Source organism: Rhipicephalus sanguineus, chromosome 3 (assembly GCF_013339695.2).
Source record: "Rhipicephalus sanguineus isolate Rsan-2018 chromosome 3, BIME_Rsan_1.4, whole genome shotgun sequence".
NCBI lineage: Eukaryota > Metazoa > Arthropoda > Arachnida > Ixodida > Ixodidae > Rhipicephalus > Rhipicephalus sanguineus.
This window is the reverse complement of record NC_051178.1, coordinates 9017236-9039619: the sequence shown is the minus strand read 5'-3', so window position 1 is coordinate 9039619 and position 22384 is coordinate 9017236. Positions and strand designations below refer to the sequence as shown.

General features: G+C 51.7%; 1 protein-coding gene and 1 non-coding gene across 2 annotated transcripts in view; one reads left to right on the top strand and one right to left on the bottom strand.

Annotated features, from left to right (window-relative positions):
- The window catches only part of LOC119386438 (uncharacterized), a 466488-nt gene that overhangs the window by 205398 nt on the left and 238706 nt on the right, over window positions 1-22384 (top strand). The window contains exon 11 of the mRNA XM_049413126.1: window positions 21028-21135. Coding sequence (XP_049269083.1) covers window positions 21028-21135 — 108 coding nt within the window. The remainder of the gene's footprint in view (window positions 1-21027; window positions 21136-22384) is intronic.
- Window positions 8871-8943, bottom strand: Trnak-cuu (transfer RNA lysine (anticodon CUU)). The gene has a single exon. It is a non-coding gene; the product is annotated as a tRNA-Lys (tRNA).

The window sequence follows — 22384 nt, the reverse complement described above, 5'->3', positions numbered from 1 at the left end:
GTTATTCGAAGGTCGAAGGTTTGGTCCCTGCTGGCGGCAAGTTATCTTTTCGTCCACTTTACTTTCTTCACACTTATATTCTAATTACTACAAATAACACCCCCTATACTTTCCTTGGCATTGCTGTCTGTTAGTTCTCATTAATATTGTGTCTAACAAAGAAAAATGAGCCCTTAAAAGTAATCTTTCCTTCAAATCACAGGTGGTAACATGAAAATCACGACATGCATGTCATGTACAGCATGATTTACGTGCCACACTCATGGTGCGCTCGCACCCGTTTCGCTAGCTTGGTATACCCCAAAATTATTATTTCGTCACGTGACTGTATGACGAACATAAATGACAGTTCGTAAGATGAAAATCATGACATGCATGTCGTGCAGGGCTTCATTTACATGCCACGCTCATAGTCTGCTCACGGCTGTTTCGCTAATTTGACATACACACATACTGGTATTGCGCTACGCGACTGTATGATAACACAAATGGCAGGTGGTGACATTACAATCATGACATGCATTTCATGTACAGCACGATTTACATGCCATGCTCATGGTGCACTCGCGGCCGTTTCTGTAGCTCGATATGCACGAAAACTGGTATTGCACGACGTGATTGTATGACAGTTCCGAACACTCAGATCATACCATGCATATCATGCACGGCATGATTTACATGACACTGTCTTTATATGATTCTGGTCATTTTGTTAACTGGATATACACCAAAATTGGCGTGGCATGACATGAGTGTGTGACGAACATAAATGACAGGCCATGCATTGCATTGTATATACCAGAATATGGGCTTCATTATACAGTCAACTGCTGATTTTTTGGACGCCCGATTTTCCGGACATGCTCGAAAATTCGGATGCTTTCGCGGCACCGTCGCCAGCCCCATAGACTTCAATGTATTAGAACGTCCGAAATTTCGGACGCTGAAGCTATTTCGCGTCCGATTTTTAGGAATTTCTGCCCGAATTGCAGGTCCGAAAGGCATTATTTGAAGCCCCCACCTCTGCCGCATCTATTATCTCGTAGGTTCGAACCAGCGCTTTCACGAGTCGATCTGTTTGAGACAGTAGCAGAGTCCAAAAGTCAGCTTTGCCGCAATGCCGAAGCGTGTTATGGGGTGAAGCAGACCAAAAATTCGAAGCGGTCGCTATCGCGGCGCCGTGCGGCGATGTTACGGATAAGCAGCGGAAATGCACGGAGGCGTGATGGCGGCAGCTGGCAAACGTGCCAGTACGGCTTAATCGCTGACAACCTTTACGATAAGCATCTTCAGTTAACTGCTTGGTAGTGCACGTGGCCCAGCGCAGTTGCATGTGTACTGCACGCATTTAATAGGCGAGAACCCAAATGCGCCGTGCCGCCATTCCTGCTGGGTCTTTGTGCGAGACCGCTAAGTGCGCCGCATAGACGCGTTGCCTTTGCGGACAAAACCAGCTCGCCATTGCCACGCCCACGTGCAGTCAGGAACTAAGTGCGCATCACGAACCCTTTCATGATAAATGCGTGCGTACGATACAGCAACAGTAAAGGGACTGTGTCAGCTTAGTTGGCGATGTGCTGCACACAACTAGAAACGATCGGCTTGACACGGCAGCAAATGCTGTGTATCGGCGGCGATTCGGCGATGTGTGTGCGCATCATTTACACGCACACACGCATTGGAGAAAGCCGGACGAGTCGTCCGGTCTTCCGCCACAGTCTTTGTGTTCCGCGTCATCGTTTACAAACGCTTCATGCGAGATAGCCGTAATCTATTCCGCGCTTTGCTGTTATCAGCGGCGCTCATCACGAGATGCAAAAGTGGCGGTTGGCACATACGTAGTTAAGCGAAGTTCGCGGCAGGTACCGAATGTATTTGCGAGAGCCTGGGCGCCCACCAAAATGGCTGATAATTGTACTGGGAGGCATTAAAGCTATTTCGGACGTGGCTGGGGCGATTTGACCGCTTCAGCTAAATAAAAAAAGCATGAATTCGATTTTTCCGGACTGCTCGATTTTTGGGACGATTTCGTGGTCCCCAGGAAGTCCGAAAAATCGGCAGTTGATTGTATAAAAGATTGTACTTGCATGCATGCATGCATGACAAACATGGGACATATAGTGAACTAGATGTCATGACGTGAATGACTTCATTTTCCTCAAAGAGAAACAAGGCGATGTATGCAGCTCTCTGCTGGCTGCTTCGTAATTACATCGATTCCCACAGTGCGTGGGATCTGCTGGATATTTTTTTATAAAGAACTTTCCATGAAATAGTTTATGGGGGGAGGTCATGGCACCCCCCCCCCTGCTAACACATGCCTCTGATCAATAAATATTGGCGCGGCGCATGAATGCGAGTGCGTTGAGATATCAGTGAAGATATTTGAGCATAAATGTAAGCTGATGTCAGTCTCATATTAATGCTGATGATGAGTAGATAGGGCGATAGGTCGGCAAAAGAATGTGGAGCTCACTCAGACGCACTCAAGAAATATATTTTGCACTTAGGACTCGCTCGGACTCAAACTCGCCAAACTATTACTCACCTGGACTCCCTCAGACTCGGACTGACGACTTTATCTGAGTCTGAGTGAGTGTGATTGAGTTGACTCATGAGTGAGTTTGCCAACCAATGTCTCTAACACCAACCTAGCCAACAGAAAGGCTTTCATGTTTGCATCTCATAAGAATATTGCCACGTGCGTTTCTTATTATCACTTTTGCTGTATTCGGTTTTCGCCCACAAAGACTGTCAGCAGCGCTCAGCGCAAACCGCGCCTCATTGTTCGAGAAGCTTCGCGATTACTGTAGATGGTTTTGTTAAGATTGCGCGCAAAACGCGAACACTCGAGCTTATCCTAGAGCTTGCTCCACAACCAGCGATAATGCGGGAGTATTCGACGGCACATGTATAAATGCCGACACGCTTCACCGCTTGTCAGTTGATTGACAGCCGACGCCCTGTTCGCTGCTATCAGTGTACAGTGTGTATTGCTGTCGTTTAAGTTTTCATTCCCCGGCCACAAATTCGGCCAAATAAACTGTTTCATCTTGAACACGGCGGCTGCTGTCTTCGTCGACGTCATGACCACGTGACATCTGGTGGAGGTGCTTCGTGCTCCATGTACCGAACACCCCCCTCCAACCGTGAGCCAAGCCCACACCGTCAAGGGGACACCGACGCCAACGCTGACCAGCGAGCCAGCTGCAGAGTCTCCCACCAGAATACGAATCGCTACCCGACAAGAACAAGACCGCGACGACGAAGACGACAGGCACCATGACGGCTGCTGTGTCACCTCAGTGAATCGTCATGAATCAACCCAGGGAGCCGCCGACTTTCCGCGGATCACCATGTGAAGACCCGGAAAGTTGGTTGGAAAAATACGACCGAGTTGCTCAGTTCAACAACTGGGACTGTGACGAGAAACTTCGCCACATGTACTTCGCCGTTGAAGGTAGTGCCAGGACCTGGTTCGAAAACAGAGAGCATGGGACCTATTTCGCGCCGCATTCCTTGGAACCTTCGTAAGTGTCGTGTGTAAGGAAAGGGCCGAAACAGTGCTGGAAAGCCGTATGCAGCTCCCAAACGAGAACGTCGGAATATACACAGAAGAAATGACCCGCCTGTTCTGTCACGCCGACCCTGCCATGTCTGAGAAGAAGCTCCGGTTCCTAATGCGAGGAGTCAAGCAAGAGCTGTTTGCGGGCCTTGTTCGCAACCAGCCCAGGAGTTTCACCGAATTCCTTACAGAGGCCATAACAATGGAAAAGGTGCTTGAGATGCGGACAAGGCAGTACAAGCGCCGCTCACCAATAACGAACTACGCAGAAGTTCAAGCCCTCAGCACCGACGACCTGCGCAAGACCATCTGAGCAGTCGTGCGTGAAGAGCTGCGTAAGATGTTTCCAGAATCGCAGCCTCGAGTGGACTCGATCAACAACATTGTTCGTGAAGAGGTCCAGCAAGTGTTGGGCATTCCCGAACCACAGCAGTCGCATCCGGAGGCTATGAGCTACGCTGCTGCAGCGCGTTGTAGCGCTCCCCCTCGGCGCCCACGGGAAGATGCCGCACCACCGCAGTTCCGCTGCCAGACACCGACGCCATACCGCCAGACTGTCGGCCAGCGCAACGCTCCGAGGAAGACCGACATGTGGCATGCCCCCAACCACCGTCCGCTCTGCTACCACTGCAGGGAGGCCGGCCACACGTACCGACAGATTGGGCTACGCGGATTCACCATCAATGCGCCGTGCCTGCAGCTAGGCGAACTGCCTCGCGACATCGATGACTACCTCACCGGAACACAGTGGCAAGACCAACGACCTTCCCGCTCACCGTCGCCTGGCCGCTACATGTCACCGCACCGCCGGCAGTACACTGGCTCAAACCGGGACTGGTCGCCTAGCCCGTATCCGAGAAACTAAGGGCAGCAACCGATGGAGGTGCGGTTGCTGTATGACGAAATGCTGAAGAACCTCCGCGGCGGTGGCCGCCGACAGCACGACGAGACCTGCAGAACACGACACGAAGCAGACGAAGCCCTGCCGACGAAGCCTCACGAACGGAAGAAGACCTGATGACGCAGCATGGAAGCACCGCAACAAATCGATGCAGCCGTGATCCGATGCCGTGACCTAACCGCAACGCAAGGCGACGGACTAGCGACTTCGACGTTCTCATTGACGGCCACAACGTCACCGCTCTCGTCGACACTGGGGCCTACTATTCCGTCGTCGGTGGGCCATTCGCCACCAAGCTGAAGAAAGTAAAGACCGCTTGGAGTGGACCCGAAATCCCAACAGCTGGAGGCCACCTGATAACGTTGATTAGTGTCTGCACGGCGAGAGTCACCATAAATAACCGGACTTATCCTGCGAGCTTTGTAATCCTACAAAACTGCTCCAGGGATGTGATACAGTAATACCTCGTTAACTCGAACTCGCATATCTCGAAAAATTGGCTAAGTCGAAGTTTTCCGCGGTACCGAACAATTTCCCATAGGTGGAATGTATTTATTGCCCTTTATCTCGAAGTATTTCCTTGCCCACTTTCGGTTATCTCGAAATCTCGACTGATAATGGAACCGAAACTTCGCCGCCGAACCGTTTCACAAAATACTAGCGGCAAAATGTCATACGTTTCACAAGGTTCGCGCGAGGCTGCCGCGTTTACGACGAAGTGGACACTGTTCCTGAAAGTAAAGTCGGAACCTAGCGGCATACCAACTTTGTCGAGCAACCCTGTGTCTTGTCATGTGACGCTCTATAGACGTGCACATAAGCAGGCCCTGCAAAATAGCTCGGGTCGTACACGTTTTGTTTACCGTCAGAGATGCGATTTCGGCATTTTATTTACGCAAGACACATCGCGCGGATATTTTCGTCGGCCGTGCGATGTGGTGAGGATAACGCCACCAAAGCAAAGCAAGTCACTGATGCTGCAAAGAAAGGTAGCCCTAATCAAAGAAACGGATTCGAGGCTTGAAGTTTCCGGACGTCAAAACGGCGCTGAATGTGTGGCATCGTGCGAGAGGAGCCCCTTCCAGTCACATCGACAGATAAGGCCGATTCTCTGGACTTAGCGGTGGGCTAAACTGACCTAGCCTGCAACATCGGCTGGTTTGACCATTTTCTTAAGCCAAACAACGGGGCGTCACGCACAGTGATCGCGGCAGCGTCGACGCAGCTACTCGAGGGGTGACGACATCCGCCGAAACAAGAAACATGCTTCGCTTGATGCGAAATAAATTTGAGTGCAGCGGCGCGGATGATCGGCACATGCGATGTGTTAAGCAACTCGAGAAAGCTTTGCTAGGTGCAAGTGTTACAGAGAGGCAGACCAGCCTTAGTCGGTCTCTCTGCACTAAATAAAAAGGCAGTGCCGAAAAACACAGCTGGTTAATAGCGCTGGTATGTCATTATTTTTCTTCAAAACCTTTACAAAGAGCCAGTTTGGCGCTCCTGTTAAGAAACTGGTCAGTAGGGATAACGTTTCTAGATAGAACTGAACTTCTCAATGGAATTTGCCCAACTTTGCTTATCTCGAAAATCTGCTTATCTCGAAATTTTTTCTGGTTTTTACTACTTCGAGTTAACGAGGTATTACTGTACTTGGAATGGACTTCCTAAGTGACCATGGCGCCGTCATCGACCTGAGGTCTGAGTCCATGACACTAAGCTCAGACAAAGCGCTCCCGCCCCACACGACGTCAGGGAATCACGCATTGAATGTGGTAAAAGAGTAGGTGACCGTTCTGCCGCGCTCCAGCGTCATTATTTCCGTTGCGGGAATCGAGCGCGCCCTCCCCTTTGGCGCCTCGTTCCCCAGCTAACGTGTGTGCTGGCCCTGCGCGGCTCGAGCGCCGGGATCCGCCATTATTCGGTGACATGGCTGCCGTGGCTACCCCGTCAGGCCTTTTTGCCTGGTGCGAGCCATGCGTTGGTTTTGCCCGCACGAGCGACGCGTCGGGACATGCCCGGAGTATGCTCGCGCCACCACACTAGCCTACGTCACTGCGCCACACCTGTCCTCATTGGCCGCCAGTGACAACCCCTCTCCCATGAGCTTGCTTCTGTCTGGCGCGGGCTTGCCTGCGTCAGATTCACTCAGGTCAGCACGAGAGGTTGACGCACTGTTCTGGCAGGCGGCTTCTCGTCCGTGCGCTCGATTGCTGCCCTTGTGTGATGGTCGTAGTTCCGCTGGCAAGCGTACTCGATTGGTTTTGCGGAGTTACCTTGACGGCCCACAAACCCGGGATTGCGACGGCCCGCAAACCCTTTTCTGCGCAATGTCGGAGAGTCTACGAACCCTGCCATAACAACTTTGTTCGCTGCGGCAGTGGAGAACGTCGCGTTCCTTCCCGGTCGCCTCTTAGGGCAAGCTTTTTGCAAACCTATCTCCACGCGTTGGCACCGAAAAACCTGTGAACCTTGAAGGCGTCATCGAGGGCGATCAGCACCTACTCCTGAACCGTCAAATTTGCGTCGCAAGAGGTATAGCCGAGCTGCGTGACGGTAAAGCGGTAAAGAGTGCTGACAAACTTCAGTGAACATAGGCACCTCAACATTAGTACGACGGTCGCCTACATCGACGAATATGTGGCCGCCAGCAATGCTTTCACCTTCCTCAATGCTGCCGAACCTGCTTCGACGAATCGAGGTCCCGAACCAGATTTCGACGTCAATCCAAGCCTTCCGAAGGTCAAGCAAGACCAGCCCAAAACCCTGCTCCTGCAATACAAGGACTGCTTTTCGTCGTCGTCCAGACTTCGGCAGACACCGGTCGCAAGACATTGCATCATAACAGAAGAAAGTACCAGGCCACTTCGTCAGAGCCCGTACAGAGTTCAACGCGAGAACGTGAGGCCATAAAGAAACAAGTCGACGAAATGCTACCCGACGACATCATCCAGCCTTCAAAGAGTCTGTGGGCGTCACCTGAGGTGTTAGTGAAGAAGGATGGGGCCCTACGTTTCTGCGTCGATTATCGTCGCCTGAACAAAATCACGAAAAAGGACGTGTACCCTCTCCCACGTATGACGACGCCCTAGATCGACTCCACAACGCGAAGTACTTTTCTTCTATGGACCTCAAGGCCGGCTACTGGCAAATCGAAGTCGACGAGAGAGAGACTGAGAAAAGACTGCCTTCATAACACCGGACGGCCTGTTCGAGTTCAAGGTCATGTCCTTCAGTCTTTGCTCGTCACCTGAGACATTCCAACGAGTCACGGATACTGTATTAGCTGGCTTGAAGTGGCAAACTTGCCTTGTTTACTTTGGCGACGTCGTTGTGTTTTCCTCGAACTTCGACGAACACCTCCAGTGCCTTGAATACGTACTTCAAGCAATCAAGAACTCCGGGCTCACCCTGAAGCCAGAAAGGTGCCGCTTCGCGTACGAGGAGCTCTTGTTTTTGGGTCACGTGATCAGCAAGACTGGAGTGCGCCCAGACCCGCAGAAAACAGCAGCCATTGCCGCTTTCCTACCACCCACTGTGGGAATCGAGCGCGCCCTCCCTTTGGCGCTTCGTTCCCCAGCTAGCGCGTGTGTTGGCCCCGCGCGGCACGAGCACCGGGGACCGCCGTTAATCGGCAGTATGGCGACCACGGCGGCAGCGCCAGGCCTCTTTGTCTGGTGCGAGCCATGCGTCGGCTTCCCGGCGCGCGGGCACGCGTCCGGGCATGCCTGGACATGCTCACGTGCTCACGCCACCAAGCTAGCTTACGTCACTTCTCAACGCCTGTCCTCATTGGCCGCCAGTGACAACCCCCTTCCCCCTTGAGCTTGCTTCTGTCTGGCGCGAGTTTGCCCGCGTCAGGTGCTCTCAGGCCTTGACGAGAGGTTGACTAAAAAACTTTGAGCGCGCAAAAGGACGTAGGACCAGAAGAAACACAAACCACAAGCGCTCACTCGCAACTGAATTTTATTAGACGGAAGAACATACATTTATACATACATCGCATCGCGCATGTCACAAGGAGTTACAGGCCTACAACCGAAGGAACGTGTTACAGGCCTACAACCCAAGGAACGTGTTGACGCGCTGCTGAGCAGGCGGCTTCTCGTTCGTGCGTTCGACTTCGGCCCTCGTGCGTGAGTCGTCGCGCCGTAGACAAGCGTACTTGCTCGGTCTTGCGTAGTTCCCTATACGGCCTGCAAGCCCGTGAGTGTCGCACTGTGCTGCATCTTGGGTTAATAAACCCGTTGTTGTTACCCTGCCTCGTGCGTGGTTTCTGCGCCGTGTCGGAGAAAACGACGAACCCGGCCGCAGCGTCGTCGCACGCAGCGGCAGTGGAGAACGTCGCGTCCCTACACGGTCGCGCTCGTAGGTAAGCCTAGTGCTAACCTATCTCCACATAACTGGCGCCCAACGTGGGGCACGAACCCACGACCCTGAGATTAAGAGTCTCATGCTCTACCGACTGAGCTAGCCGGGGTTATGTGGAGATAGGTTTGCACTAGGCTTACCTACGAGCGCGACCGTGTAGGGACGCGACGTTCTCCACTGCCGCTGCGTGCGACGACGCTGCGGCCGGGTTCGTCGTTTTCTCCGACACGGCGCAGAAACCACGCACGAGGCAGGGTAACAACAACAACGGGTTTATTAACCCAAGATGCAGCACAGTGCGACACTCACGGGCTTGCAGGCCGTATAGGGAACTCCGCAAGACCGAGCAAGTACGCTTGTCTACGGCGCGACGACTCACGCACGAGGGCCGAAGTCGAACGCACGAACGAGAAGCCGCCTGCTCAGCAGCGCGTCAACCTCTCGTCAAGGCCTGAGAGCATCTGACGCGGGCAAGCCCGCGCCAGACAGAAGCGAGCTCAAGGGAGAAGGGGGTTGTCACTGGCGGCCAAATGAGGACAGGCGTTGAGCAGTGACGTAAGCTAGCTTGGTGGCGTGAGCATGTCCAGGCATGCCCGGACGCGTGCCCGCGCGCCGGGAAGCCGACGCATGGCTCGCACCAAACAAAGAGGCCTGGCGCTGCCGCCGTGGTCGCCATACTGCCGATTAACGGCGGTCCCTGGCGCTCGTGGCGCGCGGGGCCAACACACGCGCTAGCTGGGGAACAAAGCGCCAAAGGGGAGGGCGCGCTCGATTCCCACATTCCCCCCTCCTAAAGACCGAGGCCAGCCTGTGAAAGAGGCTGTCCGGGGCCAAGTGGCAAGGTCAGCTCAGCCGCAAGGGGGCTGGCCAACGGGGCAAAGTCCAACAGGGGGGTGTCGTCTTCCCGAAGGTGCAAGTCCATAGGTCGGCCAAGGCCACGCAAAAGTTCCACCGAAAGTTTCACCACAAGTTCCACCACCGGGGAGAGCCCACCGCCGGGAAGAAGGTCCACAGCCCAGGAGGAACGGGGGCAAGACTGCACAAAAGCGGGCAGCCAGCCTGCTTGAAGCTCACTGGACTGGAGAAGTTGGCAGCCGGGAACGTACGAGGCGTGGCTGCCAGTTGCGTGCGGCAGCCAACCGCCGAAAGTCGCTGGGACGGGGGGCACACAGGAACGGCAGGCAGGAACAGCAGGCAGCCAGGAACGGAAGCCGGAGCGACCACGCTCGGGCCTGGGCCAAAGCTTGAGCGGGCGGACCAGCCGCCGAGGGCGGCTGCGAAAGCTGTCAGGTGGGCCAGGCAGGATGGAGGTGGCGGCTGCAGGCCAGAAGGCAGGAACCAGGCCACAGCTGGGAGGACCAGGGAACAGCAGGCCATCAGGTCTGGAACAGGCTGGTGGCACGGTAGGCGCAGGGAGACGACGGGGCGATGCAGGAGTGGACAGAAGTGCCCCCGGCATAGCCGGTTTGCCCAGAAGGGTGCCTGCCTGACAGCGCTGCCCAACAAAGGGGGCGCTTGCCAGGTTATGGCTTGGACAACACGTCAGAGGGTATTTTCGGCCAAGAGGGCCTTCTACCACTTCCAGACGTGTGCCGCCGCACCTTAGCGGTGATTCTCCATTCGCTGTCATGGTATGGAATAAAGTCCAGCTACCTGCCAGTGGGAGAAAGGTCGCTTAGGTGCGTTTCCGCAGGTTGTACCAATGGCGTGGCTTGGAGCCAGCCTTCTCATGGTTTTCCTGCAGTTGTGTGACCGCCTCCCCCTCTCCCAAGTCGCTGCTGTGGGCAACGAAAGGGTTTGAGGGGCGGCTGCATGAGCCCGGGGGGCTTGCCCGCACGAGACTTCACGCATTGTCACACGTGGAGTGAAGAGCGTCACGTTTAATGCCTGGCCAGGTAGCAGAGCGGCACAACTTTTGGAAAGTCTTACGGCCACTCGCATGTCCGGCCAACCGTGAGTCGTGGAAATAGCCGAGGGTGACTTTCCTTAGACTGCGGGGTACCCCCACCTTAAAAGACTCCTGGGGAGCTTCCTCCGGTGGGATGTGGAGCGCAGGAGAACTCCGCCGGCGGCAAACAGATGCGAATCCAACGTGCCCGCAGCAATACCAGACTGCGTAAACGGCACACGGCGCTGACAGCAATACCAGACTGTCAATACGCGCCCGCTCCTTGGGAGCACGGCTCTTGGAGCCCAAAACGGATCGCACTGCTGTGCCTTTGGTATCTCTTCTCTGCTTAACAGGATACCGGCTGAAGTGACGTGCTCACCCGAGGCGATCGACTCAAAAGGCAATTCGCCGTCGGGGTTCGCTCCTTTCGAGCCATTGGAGCCAGAGGCCCTGGAGTCTACTCGGTTCGATTGCTCTCGGGAGAGGCGGACACAAGTGTCACACCGAAACGGGGGCACGCGACAAGGCGTGAACCACGACGTTTAAACTCCCTTTCCGGTAGCGCACAACAAAGTTGTATCGCTGCATAGTCAACGCCCAGCGCGCGAGGCGGCCCGAAGGCTCACGCAAGCGCTTAAGCCACACGAGCGCCATGGGGTCTGTTTCCTCCACCAATGGCACCGACGTCAAATTCAGACCGATGTCGACGTCGAATTCAGGTGGCAAACAGCACAAGTCGAAGCATTTCATGAATTGGAATGACGCCTGCAGACGCCTCCGATACTTGCGCATTTCGACGAATACACCGATGCAAGCAGCGTAGGACTCGGCGCCGTCCTTGTGCAGCGGCGGACAGACTGGAAAGGGTTATTAGTTATGCTAGCCTGTCGCTGTCTAGGGCAGAGGCCAACTATTCCACAACAGAAAAGGAGTGCCTCACCATCATCTGGGCTACGTCAAAGTTTCGCCCCTACCTCTACGGCATGTACCATCGTGTACAAGTCCGGAAGGAAACACTCCGACGCCGACTGCTTGTCTCGTGCCCCCATCGACCCGCCACCGCCTGACTACCAGGATGATAAGAGCTTCTTGGGAGCCATAGGTGCCGATGACTTCGCCGAACGACGAGCCGACCCGGAACTGAAGGGTCTAATGGAATACCTTGAGGGCAGGACCATCGCTGTCCCAAAAGTATTCAGGCGAGGATTGGCGTCATTTTCCTTGAAAAACAACGTCCTCTTAAAGGGCCCCTCACCAGGTTTGACAATTTTGAGCTGATGGGCGCAATCCATGCACTAGGCGTTCACGATTACGTCTGCCAAAATTTGCAACGCTACGCGCCGCGCAAATGGGTCAAATTTCAAGCTGAACGCTGCTTGCCCTTCTTCTCGCGTCCACGCGCCCAGAGAATGAGGGGATGACGTACATGAGAGAATGGCCCTGCGTAGATAGTAGTGCTGTGACGTCGCTCCTCTACGTAGACGAGTGTGCTCTGACGTCGCCAACAGTAGCACGTGACACTGCGATAATTATTTGACACGACGCGTAGTTTTTGCAATTTGTTGCTTGAATGGATGAATAAAACTTGAGAGCAATAATAAAACACACAAACGGAATGTGTGCGTTTTCTTTTTTTAATTTTTACTGTGAATCGCAGCGAGATTCGAGACTAATCTACCTCCGTTTCGCACGCGTTCGTGTTCTCGCGCTTTGCGCATCGTGCAGACGCCACCCTTTACAACGAAACTAATTTTCTACCGCGTTCCAGCGCTCATTAGGCTCATTTATCCTCCCGCGTCTAACTAGATGTTCATGCGGCACACCGCTAGTCTCGCGTCCGTACAAATGTCGCAGCTTTCGTGCTCAGTAATAGGTTGAAAGCCAAGTGATCGGCGAGGGCGCATTCGGCATAACTTGCAGAGATGAAGCGCAAAGAACGCCGCCACAACACCGCTCGCGTCTCGGGGGCTCGGGCTGGTTCGGGCGCGTCATGCGCTCGTGACATTTTGTGCGCATGACGTGTTCATGCGTATGCGTTATGTGATCCTTCCGCTCGCGTGCCGAAGAGGGCAGGGAAGGGATTTGGCTTGCGAAGGCTACGCGGGGCGAGCGGCGAGGGTTTGCAGCTCGCCTCCTCGCATCATGGTTTCGCGCCGCTACAAATTATTGTTTTTCTCAGCTTCTAACCGACCGATTAGAAAATTTCTTGTGGCATAATGCTCTTTATTGGGCTCGCAACAACTTGCAATGTGTAACTAAAGTTCGTTAGGTCACCTGGTGAGGGACCCTTTAAAGAAGAACTTCTCTCTGGCCCGAGCCAGCTACCTTATCGTTGTACCTTCGGGACTGTGACCAGAAATTCTGCATGCCCTGCACAACGACCCGACGGCTGGACACCTCGGACTTTCCCACTCGCTTGCACGAGTACAGGAAAAGTACTACTGACCGCGCCTTGCCGCCGACGTCACTCGCTACATAAGGTCGTGCAGAGACTGTCAGTGACGGAAGACACCGCCCACAAGACCAGCAGGCTTCCTTCAGCCTATCAAGCCTCCTCGGCGACTATTCCAGGAGATCGGAATGGACCTCCTGGGGCCAATGCCAACGTCGACTTGCGGAAATAAATGGATTGTCGTGGCTACCGACTACCTCACGCTCTACGCAGAAAAAAAGCCCTGCCCAAAGGCAGTGCCGCTGACATAGCCAAGCTCTTCGTTGAGAGCGTCATCCTTTGACACGGTGCCCCAGAGGTTCTCATCACCGACTGAGGTACGGCGTTTATGGCTGACCTAACTCAGGCAATCTTGGAATACAGCCGCACAAGCCACCGCTGGACCACCGCGTACCACCCACAGACCAACGGCCTGATCGAGCGTCTAAATAAGACCATTGCCGACATGCTGGCAATGTACGTCGACGTCGAACACAGGATGTGGGATTTCATCCTTCCGTACGTGACCTTTGTGTACAACGCAGCCGTTCAAGAAACGACGCAGATGACGCCATACAAGTTGGTCAACGGACGGAGCCCGGCAACGACGCTCGACGCCATGTTACCAAACATGACCGATGAGGAAAACATCGACAGCGCGCCGAAGAAACACGAGAGCTTGCCCGCCTGCGAATCGAGAATCAGCACACGAGTGACAGCCGCCGCTACAACCTTCGAGGACTCCACATGGAATACCAACCCGGTGACCGTGTATGGGTATGGACACCCAATACGCCGATGGGGACTTAGTGAGAAGTTTCTTCGACGACATTTCGGACCGTACAGGATACTTCGACGCCTCGGCGCACTCGACTACGAGGTTGTCCCTGACGGCATTTCGAACTCTCAGCGGCACCGTGCGCGACCTGGAGTCGTCCATGTCGTGCGCCTCAAGCCATATTACGCGCGTTAGTGAATCTGAGGACTGTACTTTTGCTTTATTATTGTACGTTCTTGCTTATGGTTTATTGTACTTTCTTGCTTTAATGTTGTCATTTATTGTTGCCTGCTTTGTGCCCCCCCCCCCCCGTCTTCTGTTTTAAGCATCGGGACGATGCTTTTTTAATAGGGGGGCATTGCCACGTGCGTTTCTTATCACTTTTGCTGTATTCGGTTTTTGCCCACAAAGACTGCCAGCAACGCTCAGCACAAGCCGCGCCTTATTGTTTGAGAAGCTTTGCGATTATTGTAGATCGTTCCGTTAAGATTGCGCACAAGACGCAAACATTCGAGCTTATTCTAGAGCTTGCTCGACAACCAGCGATAACGCTGGAATATTGGACGGCACACATATAAATGCCGACGCGCTTCACCGTTTGTCAGTTGATCGACGGCCGATGCCCTTTTCGCCGCTATCAGTGTACAGCATGTATTGCTGTATAGCTGTAGTTTTAGTTTTCATTCCCCGGCCACAAGTTCGGCCAAATAAACAGTTTCATCTTGAACACGCCGGCTGCTGTCTTCTTCGACGTGACGACCACGTAACAATATGCTTAGGGATCCTCTACAACTTTTTTCTGTAATTTAACTTGGAAATATTTGAAAATATTCGATTCACTCTCAAATTTTAATATTTGAATTTGCTTCTCGCCCAAAATTTGGCTATTCGCACAGCTTTACTCATTAGTGAATAGTATGGATGAATGGAGGTTCTAAATGCTGTAATTTAGAAACTATAACAGCTGCAGTAAAATTGCATTATTTTGCTACTGAATAATTGGAACTTTTTGATAATTTAACTAGGGTGACATTGTTTGACGAAGCTCCATAGAACTGAATGTATTGAAAAGCTCATTAATCTGCATGCTTATCGGATCCGCCATGGATAACTCAAACTATCAAGGCTGGCTCTTGCAGTCATTTTCCCCTCTAAGTGACAGGTGGCGGGCGCGACTTGTTAGTCATCGCCATCATGATCTTCTGATTGCTATTGTTGGAGGTCGACGTTTCAGCGTCAGCACCCACGAATCTCGAAGGCTATGCTTTGCAGTCGATGGTACGTCACTTCTGCCATGTTGATTTTTTTAACTTAAAAAACTTTAACTTGAAAAACTGCTTAAAAAACTTCAGTGTAGCCGAATCGACAGTGTCGTCAATCCACTACATGACAGGACGTGATATGGCATCAATGCACTGCGATGACATTCATGATAATGTTAACTTATGAAACTTGCTTAATATTTGTGTAGGAGTTTTATTTAAAAGCTGTTGACAAAGTACCACCTTGAGTACTGTAGTCACTGCTATATTTCAGCCTGCACTTATCAGATATTTCGAAGGCTCTATTTGCTGCTATATTCAAGCTTGCCTCAGTTTAAATAATTGTATTATTTTGTTTTCGTTCAAAGTAATCATATTGTTCCTTTGTTGAAGCTTGTGAATATTTGTGTCAAATAAAATGTTGCGGAATTCTAGGGCAGTTTTAAAAGTTGCTATCCTTACCATAAGCCTAGGGCTGTTTTGAAAATGGTTGTCTTACTCTTCGAAAACTATTCGAATGTTATTCGATTCGCATTCACATTTGATTCGGTGTTAGCACTATTCGATTCAGTTCTCGAATTCACTATTCGCACACCCCTAGTGTTAAGCATTTATGTCCTACATTCGGCAACTTTCCAGTGTGTTTCTCAGTTGAAGCAATTGAGCAAGTGAAGGATTCAGAGTAGTGATATGATTGCTGGAATCTGCAAAGCTACATTATTTGCTCCAAGCCTGCACCAAGACATCATTGTGGACATGTTTTGGAGAAAGATTGCAAGTGCTCAAAGTGTGTTGCTGTGACATGATGGCCACAAAAAATCACAGTTGTCGCCAGTTGATCGATACAGCGTTTCGTTGTAATTTCCATTGCCAGGTGCAATCACTTGAATAGCTGTGCTAGGAAGGCTCAGTGTGCTCCGCCACAAGCTGCATCGCCATTCACTTCGCGGAGAAAGTGTGTGTGTGGAATATTTGTTATGTGCAGTGACTTCCGACATGTGTAATGTGCAAGTGTGATATTGTGAGTGCTTCCGCATGTAACCAGAGAACGAGAGCGAGCGACCAGCCAACACAGACTCCGGTGACCAACTGCCTTTATTTCAGTTCGCGCACTCTGTCAACTGTGCCGTTGAAACATGAACCGTTAACACATGACGTGGCGCCATCTGTCGTGCTCCTTGGCCAAACGCATGGCGAGATGTCATGTGTTTACGGCTCATGTTCCAATGGCGCAGTTCGCGGAGCACGCGAACTGAAATAGAGGCAGTTGGTCACCGGAGTCTGTGTTGGCTGGTTGCTCGCTTTCGTTCTCTGGTTACGCGCGGAAACACTCGCAATATCACAATGGCGACGAGGATGGGATGTAACAGAGTCAAAGCTGTCTTCAGCTTACGTCCCATCATCAACTCGGGCCGTGAGCACACCGTGGTCTCCTGCGGCGTTGATCTGTAGTTCAGAAGGACGCGTGCGATCTGGCAGTCGAAGCTTCCACCCACTGCCTTCTTCAGCTTTGTGTTGTTTGTACTGCACGCTCTGCAGCAACATTCGAAGCGGGATTATATGGTGGTGTCAGAACATGCTTAATGCTATTTCGCCGGAGGAATTCCTTGAAACTAGCACTTACGAAGGCTGACCCATTATCTGACACGTTTACGTCTGGCAACCCATGGGTGCTAAACATGGTGCGCAAGCACGGAATGGTGGCATCTGTCGATGGAGTGGTCACAGGAATGACTTCTAGCCATTTTGAATTGGCATCAGTCACAGTCAGCAAATACCAATTCCTGAGAGGTCCTGCAAAGACAATGTGAATTCGTGACCACGGCCTCTCTGGAAACGGCCATGGCGTCATCGCTACTGGCCGCGCGGTTCTCTGGTTCTCCTGGCACACGTCGCACTGACGCACCGTATTAGCGATATCATCATCCAGGGTCGACCACCACACATGACTACGAGCCACTGCTTTCATTTTTGAAATGCCAGGATGGCCTTCATGGAGCAGGTGCAGCACTTGTGGTTGCAGGGTAGTAGGAACCACCACGCGTGAGCCTAGCAGAATACGGTTTTCTTGCCCGCTCATTTGCGTGCTCCGATGGGTATACAGTTTCATCGCGGGTTCCCTCAGCTCTTTTCCAGCCCACAGTGCTTCACGAACCTTTGCCAACACAGGATCTTTGGAGGTTGCCTCAGCCACGATAGAGGGCACCAAATACGCAGTCTCAAGCATGAACACGTCTGCCGGCTGCTTGACGGTGTGTTCAGAGACAGGCAGCGGCAGTCGACTCAAACAGTCAGCATTCGTGATGCTTGATCCAGATCTGTACTTCAGCTTGTAGCTGTAAGCCGCCAGCATCAGCGACCAGCGCAGCACTCGCGGTCAGTGTGTCTCAGGCACAGGTTTTTCGGGGTGAGCAAGCCAAGCAAAGGCTTGTGATCGGTGACCGCTGTGAACTCTCGGCCCCAAACATACTGTCGAAACTTGGTCACTCTGAACACAAGGGCAAGAGCCTCTTTGTCCAGATTACTGTAGTTGCGCTCAGCCGGCGCGAGACTCCTCGACGCAAAAGCAATCGGCCGTTTGGTGCCGTATTCATCGTGGTGGGCGAGAACAGCACCTACACCATACGGTGACGCATCGCAGATCAGCACCAGGGGCTTCTTAGGATCGTAGTGCACCAGAACAGCTGCTGATGCGAGTAGCTTCTTGCTTTGTTGAAAAGCTTGTTCTTGGTCGTCTCCCCACACCCATGGTGCCTTGGTTCCAAGGAGTTGGTTTAGAGGATGCGACAAGTTGGACGAATTGGGTAGGAAATGCCAATAAAAGTTCACTAGCCCAAGGTAGCTCTGCAGTGACTTGACGTCACTTGGTCTTGGCACCTTTAGCACAGCCTCCGTTTTCTCGGGGTTTCGGTGGAAACCCCCAGACGTAACGACATGGCCCAAGTATTCGACCCGTGGGGCAAGAAACACACATTTATTCAGTTTCAGCTTCAGTCCAGCCTCCTTCAGGTGCCCTAGCACTTGGGCCAGGTTTTCCAGGTGATCCTGGTCGTTGCGTCCCGTCACCAACACGTCATCGAAATACACAACAATGTGTTTCAGCCCCTGCAGAAGGTTGTTCATTTCCCTCTGGAATATCGAAGGTGCTGAGGTTATGCTAAAGGGTAAATGGTTGTACTGGTACAAACCCCTCGGTGTGTTGATTTTCACCAGCTTAGTTGACTCCTCAGCAAGCGGCACTTGTAAATATGCATCCTTCAGGTCAAGTTTGGTGGATTTCTCCCCACCACTTAGCTTGGCGAACAGGTCCTCAACACGGGGGTATGGGGTAATTCTCTGGTACACTTACTGGGTTCACTGTGACGATACGAATCTACCCGCTTCGCTTCAAAATGGGCACAATCAGTGCAGCCCACTCAGAGGTCTTCACAGGTCACAGCACGCCTGTGCGTTCCATGCAAAGCAGCTCGTCATCTATGCGATCGAGCATCGTGAACGGGACAGGGCGAGGTTTAAAAAACCTGGGCTTCGTATTATCCTGAAGGGTGGTCTTTGCAGCGACGCCTTTGAATGTCCCTAGTTCGTCGTCAAAGACACTGCGATACTCCACACTAACGTTCTGAATAGACGACACCGCGTTGACATTCGTCGTGGTGCGAAGTTCTATTCCCAGTCCTTTCATCCAGCCCCGCCCCATAAAGGATGGGCAGCGGCCCGAGACGACGTGTAGCAGATCGTCGCACTCGTGGCTGCCAAGCCGTACGGACACGGCCAGGGTTCCTTTGACAGGAGTGAGCTCGCCCGAATAGCTTTTCAACAGGACAGTTGACTGTTCCAGGCGCACGGACTGGAACTTTGCGGTGAAAGGTGTCCTCCGAGACAGCCGACACACTCGCACCCGTGTCGAGCTCCATCAGCAGCGAAATTCCATTCACGGAAACTTCGACACGGAACGGCTGCATGTCCTCAGTTCCTTGCAGTTTCCACATTTCGTACACTTGCGGCACATTGAGCCGCTTTTCAGTTCCGTCGCCCCCGGGTCCTCCACGGCGTGCACAGATTTTTTCTTCCCAGCCGGCAGTGCCTGTCCTCTGGTGTTCGTTACACTTTTCTTCCCTTTACACACACGAGAGAGATGACCTTTGAACCCACACTTGTGGCACACACTGTTCAGATGAATGCACTGCATCGCCAAATGCTTGCCGCTGCAGCGAAAGCACACAATTGCCATTCCTTCCCTCCTTGGCTTCGACGAACCACGGGACACGGCGTTCGTCGACGCGACGAATGGCACCGGCGCCGTCGAAAGCGCTTGTATCTTTGCTCACTGCCTCCATGGCAATGACGGTTTTCTTCGCCGTGTCTAGCGTCAAGTCCGGTAGCTCCAACAGTCGTCTGTGTACAGCTTCATCGTTAATGCCTGCCACAATGCGGTCACGCAGCATCCTGTCACGAAAGTTGCCAAACCTGCAGTCATCAGCGAGTTTGTTCAAAGACGCAAAGTAGTCCGCAGCCATTTCACCCGCCTGTCGTGTTCTAGAGTTGAACTTGAAAGTAGCAACGACTTCTGACGGTTTTGGCGAGAAATGCTTCCCGAGAACATCAAAAATGGTCGTCAAACTTGCGTCGCACGGCTTCACAGGTGCCATTAAGTTCCAAAGCAGGGTGTATGTGGCTGGGCCACAACACGTAAGACAGCTCTTTGTTTGTCATCTGGCACGTCGTTGGCAACAAAGTACTGTACAGTTCGCTCTCTGTATTCTTCCCAGCTCGTCTGCGCATCGAACGGCTCCAGGTTGCCGACGCCATGGCGTTTCCGAAGTACAGGAGCGCAGCCCGGCGCATGACAGATGGCGCCACGTCATGTGTTAACGGCTCATGTTTCAACGGCGCATTTCGCGGAGCGCGCGAACTGAAATAAAGGCAGTTGGTCATCGGAGTCTGTATTGGCTGCAAGCTAGCCCGAAAGCTTAACGCACTGATACCAATGACATTAAACTGCAACAATAGCTGGGTCCACTGAATAAATAACATTGTAGTTTAATTGATCACAGGCAAGCGATAGCAAGCATGTTGTGTGAACTGGCATGAAACAGGCAGCTATGAGTGGCAATAGTGAGGTACGTGCTTTACACTCTCCAAGCAATCGATGATATTCTCAAGTGCAGTCTCGCACTGCGATAGTCAGTCAGACGCTAGCACGCAGGTCAAAAAGCTCCTTTCACTTAGCTTGTGAATGACTACCACAGCCACATCACATTGATTCAAAATAAAAAGTGCTCGTCACCCAGCAATGATGTCTCATGGACATGATAAGACGAGATAACACGAATAAAAAGAAAGATAAAAACTCCGACTAACATTCGACTTGCATTTGCTGAAGCCTCTCCTTTTTCTTTTTTAGATACCGAGAGCCTATGGATGGCAGATGTGCATTCATGTTATGCACTGGTGACCACATGTCTTGGGCAGTGATTGCAATAATTTTTCGAGGAATAGAAAAATAATGATGAATTTCTTTTTTTTAAGTAAAAGATGGTGGTTTCAAAGGTGCTTGCACTCCTTTTATCATCATACACGTCCTTTTTTTATCGCTTTCTTTCGCTTTCTTTTAATTAGAACTCAGCGGCCATCCCCATGAGATTCGAATTAACAAGCTTTTACTGTAACTGAAACCGGTTGTTGTTTTGAAATCAGCGGCAAGAATTACAAATCTGTACCATATACGGTTAAATTTGTGGTCCCCCCTCAGGGAACTCTTGCAAAAGCTGCAGCCAGTGTTGCCATAACTTGGCAATCTGTATGAGGCTGTGTTTCTCTCTGACCCTCAGAGCATGACCAAGACAACCTTCGGCGGGAGTGCTGTTACGTGCTGCTCAGGCTGCTCCAACTTCCTCTGGAGGGTGCCTGGAAAACTACCATGGATAGCGTGCCTCTGCGTAAGTCCCTCATCATCCTAATTACATCCACTGTACAGCCTATGTGGCAACCTCCACCTAATTTGTGCAAGCTGAGTTTAGGGTATGAAGACTTTTGCGTGTGTCCTCGTCTCCCTGGGCAGGACAGTTTGTACAGATCTCCCTCTTTCTCTCCCCCGTGAGGAGTAGCAGGCTAGAAATCTGCTTTCCATGTTGACCTCTCCTCCTCGTCGTTCAACATCTTTTTCTTCTTCTTGGGCTTGCAAGTTTCCTAATATGTCCCACAACTTAGTAATTGTTTTTCCATAACGAACTGCATTTACCTTTGTGCTCAATTATACGTAATTTAAACCTCAATATGATGCACACTACAACTGCCTTTCACTAGCATTCGATTCGGTTTTGTTGCCGCTGTCTTTCAACTGACAAGCACGAGCAGCCATAGCGGTGGTAGTATTCAGTGCTGTGCCCTTTCACTGGGTTCTCTCCATGCCTATTGTCCCAGCCATTTTGGCGACCTTCTCAAATGTATTGGAAAAAATCGTGCTGATTTATTGCATTGAAAACAGTGAATCACTAGCATAGTATTTCGGAGAGAAAAAATTTTTTGTCTTGTGGGAGCTTTCTAAATTTCACAAAATGTTGTCTGAGTTATGTTAGTCTTAAAATTTATTCTGAGGGTATCGTTTCTCGCTTCAGTGTCAAATTTGGTTAAGCAAAAGTCCTTATTGTTCACCAGTGCCTTGAGTTCAGCTGAATCTGGGTTAGCTGCAAGAACTCCAAGTTTCCGAAAAAGTCAGCTAGCCACATGATTAACGGTGGTGACGAATGCTTCTGGCACCAGCCGAGCGCCCTGTCCAAGAAATATGACTCCAAGAAAGCAAAAGAAGCCCCGTGAAGTACTTCCCAGGCTTCTAATTAGTAACTAAACCACAGCCATTCTGAGAGTGACTGTTTTCAGGGTTGGCGAATTTTTTCTGTTGTTATTGATAACTTTGTTTTGTGTCTGAGCTTACCACAGTGATCTATAAAGTAGTTTTAACACGATAGTGTTAGAGCTCATTTCACAGAAATACTGATGTCAGCGTTGTTTGTGAGCGAAAAATCTGTGTCCATGAGCGAAAAATCGCGATGGATGCGAATGATAAAAATCATGGCACCGAGCAGGGATCAAACCCAAACCTTCTGCCTGGCAAACAGTTCTACCATGGAGCCGCACCTGTGCTTGAAACTCTTTAGGAAAAAACTCTTTACAGGTGTTATATAGTGC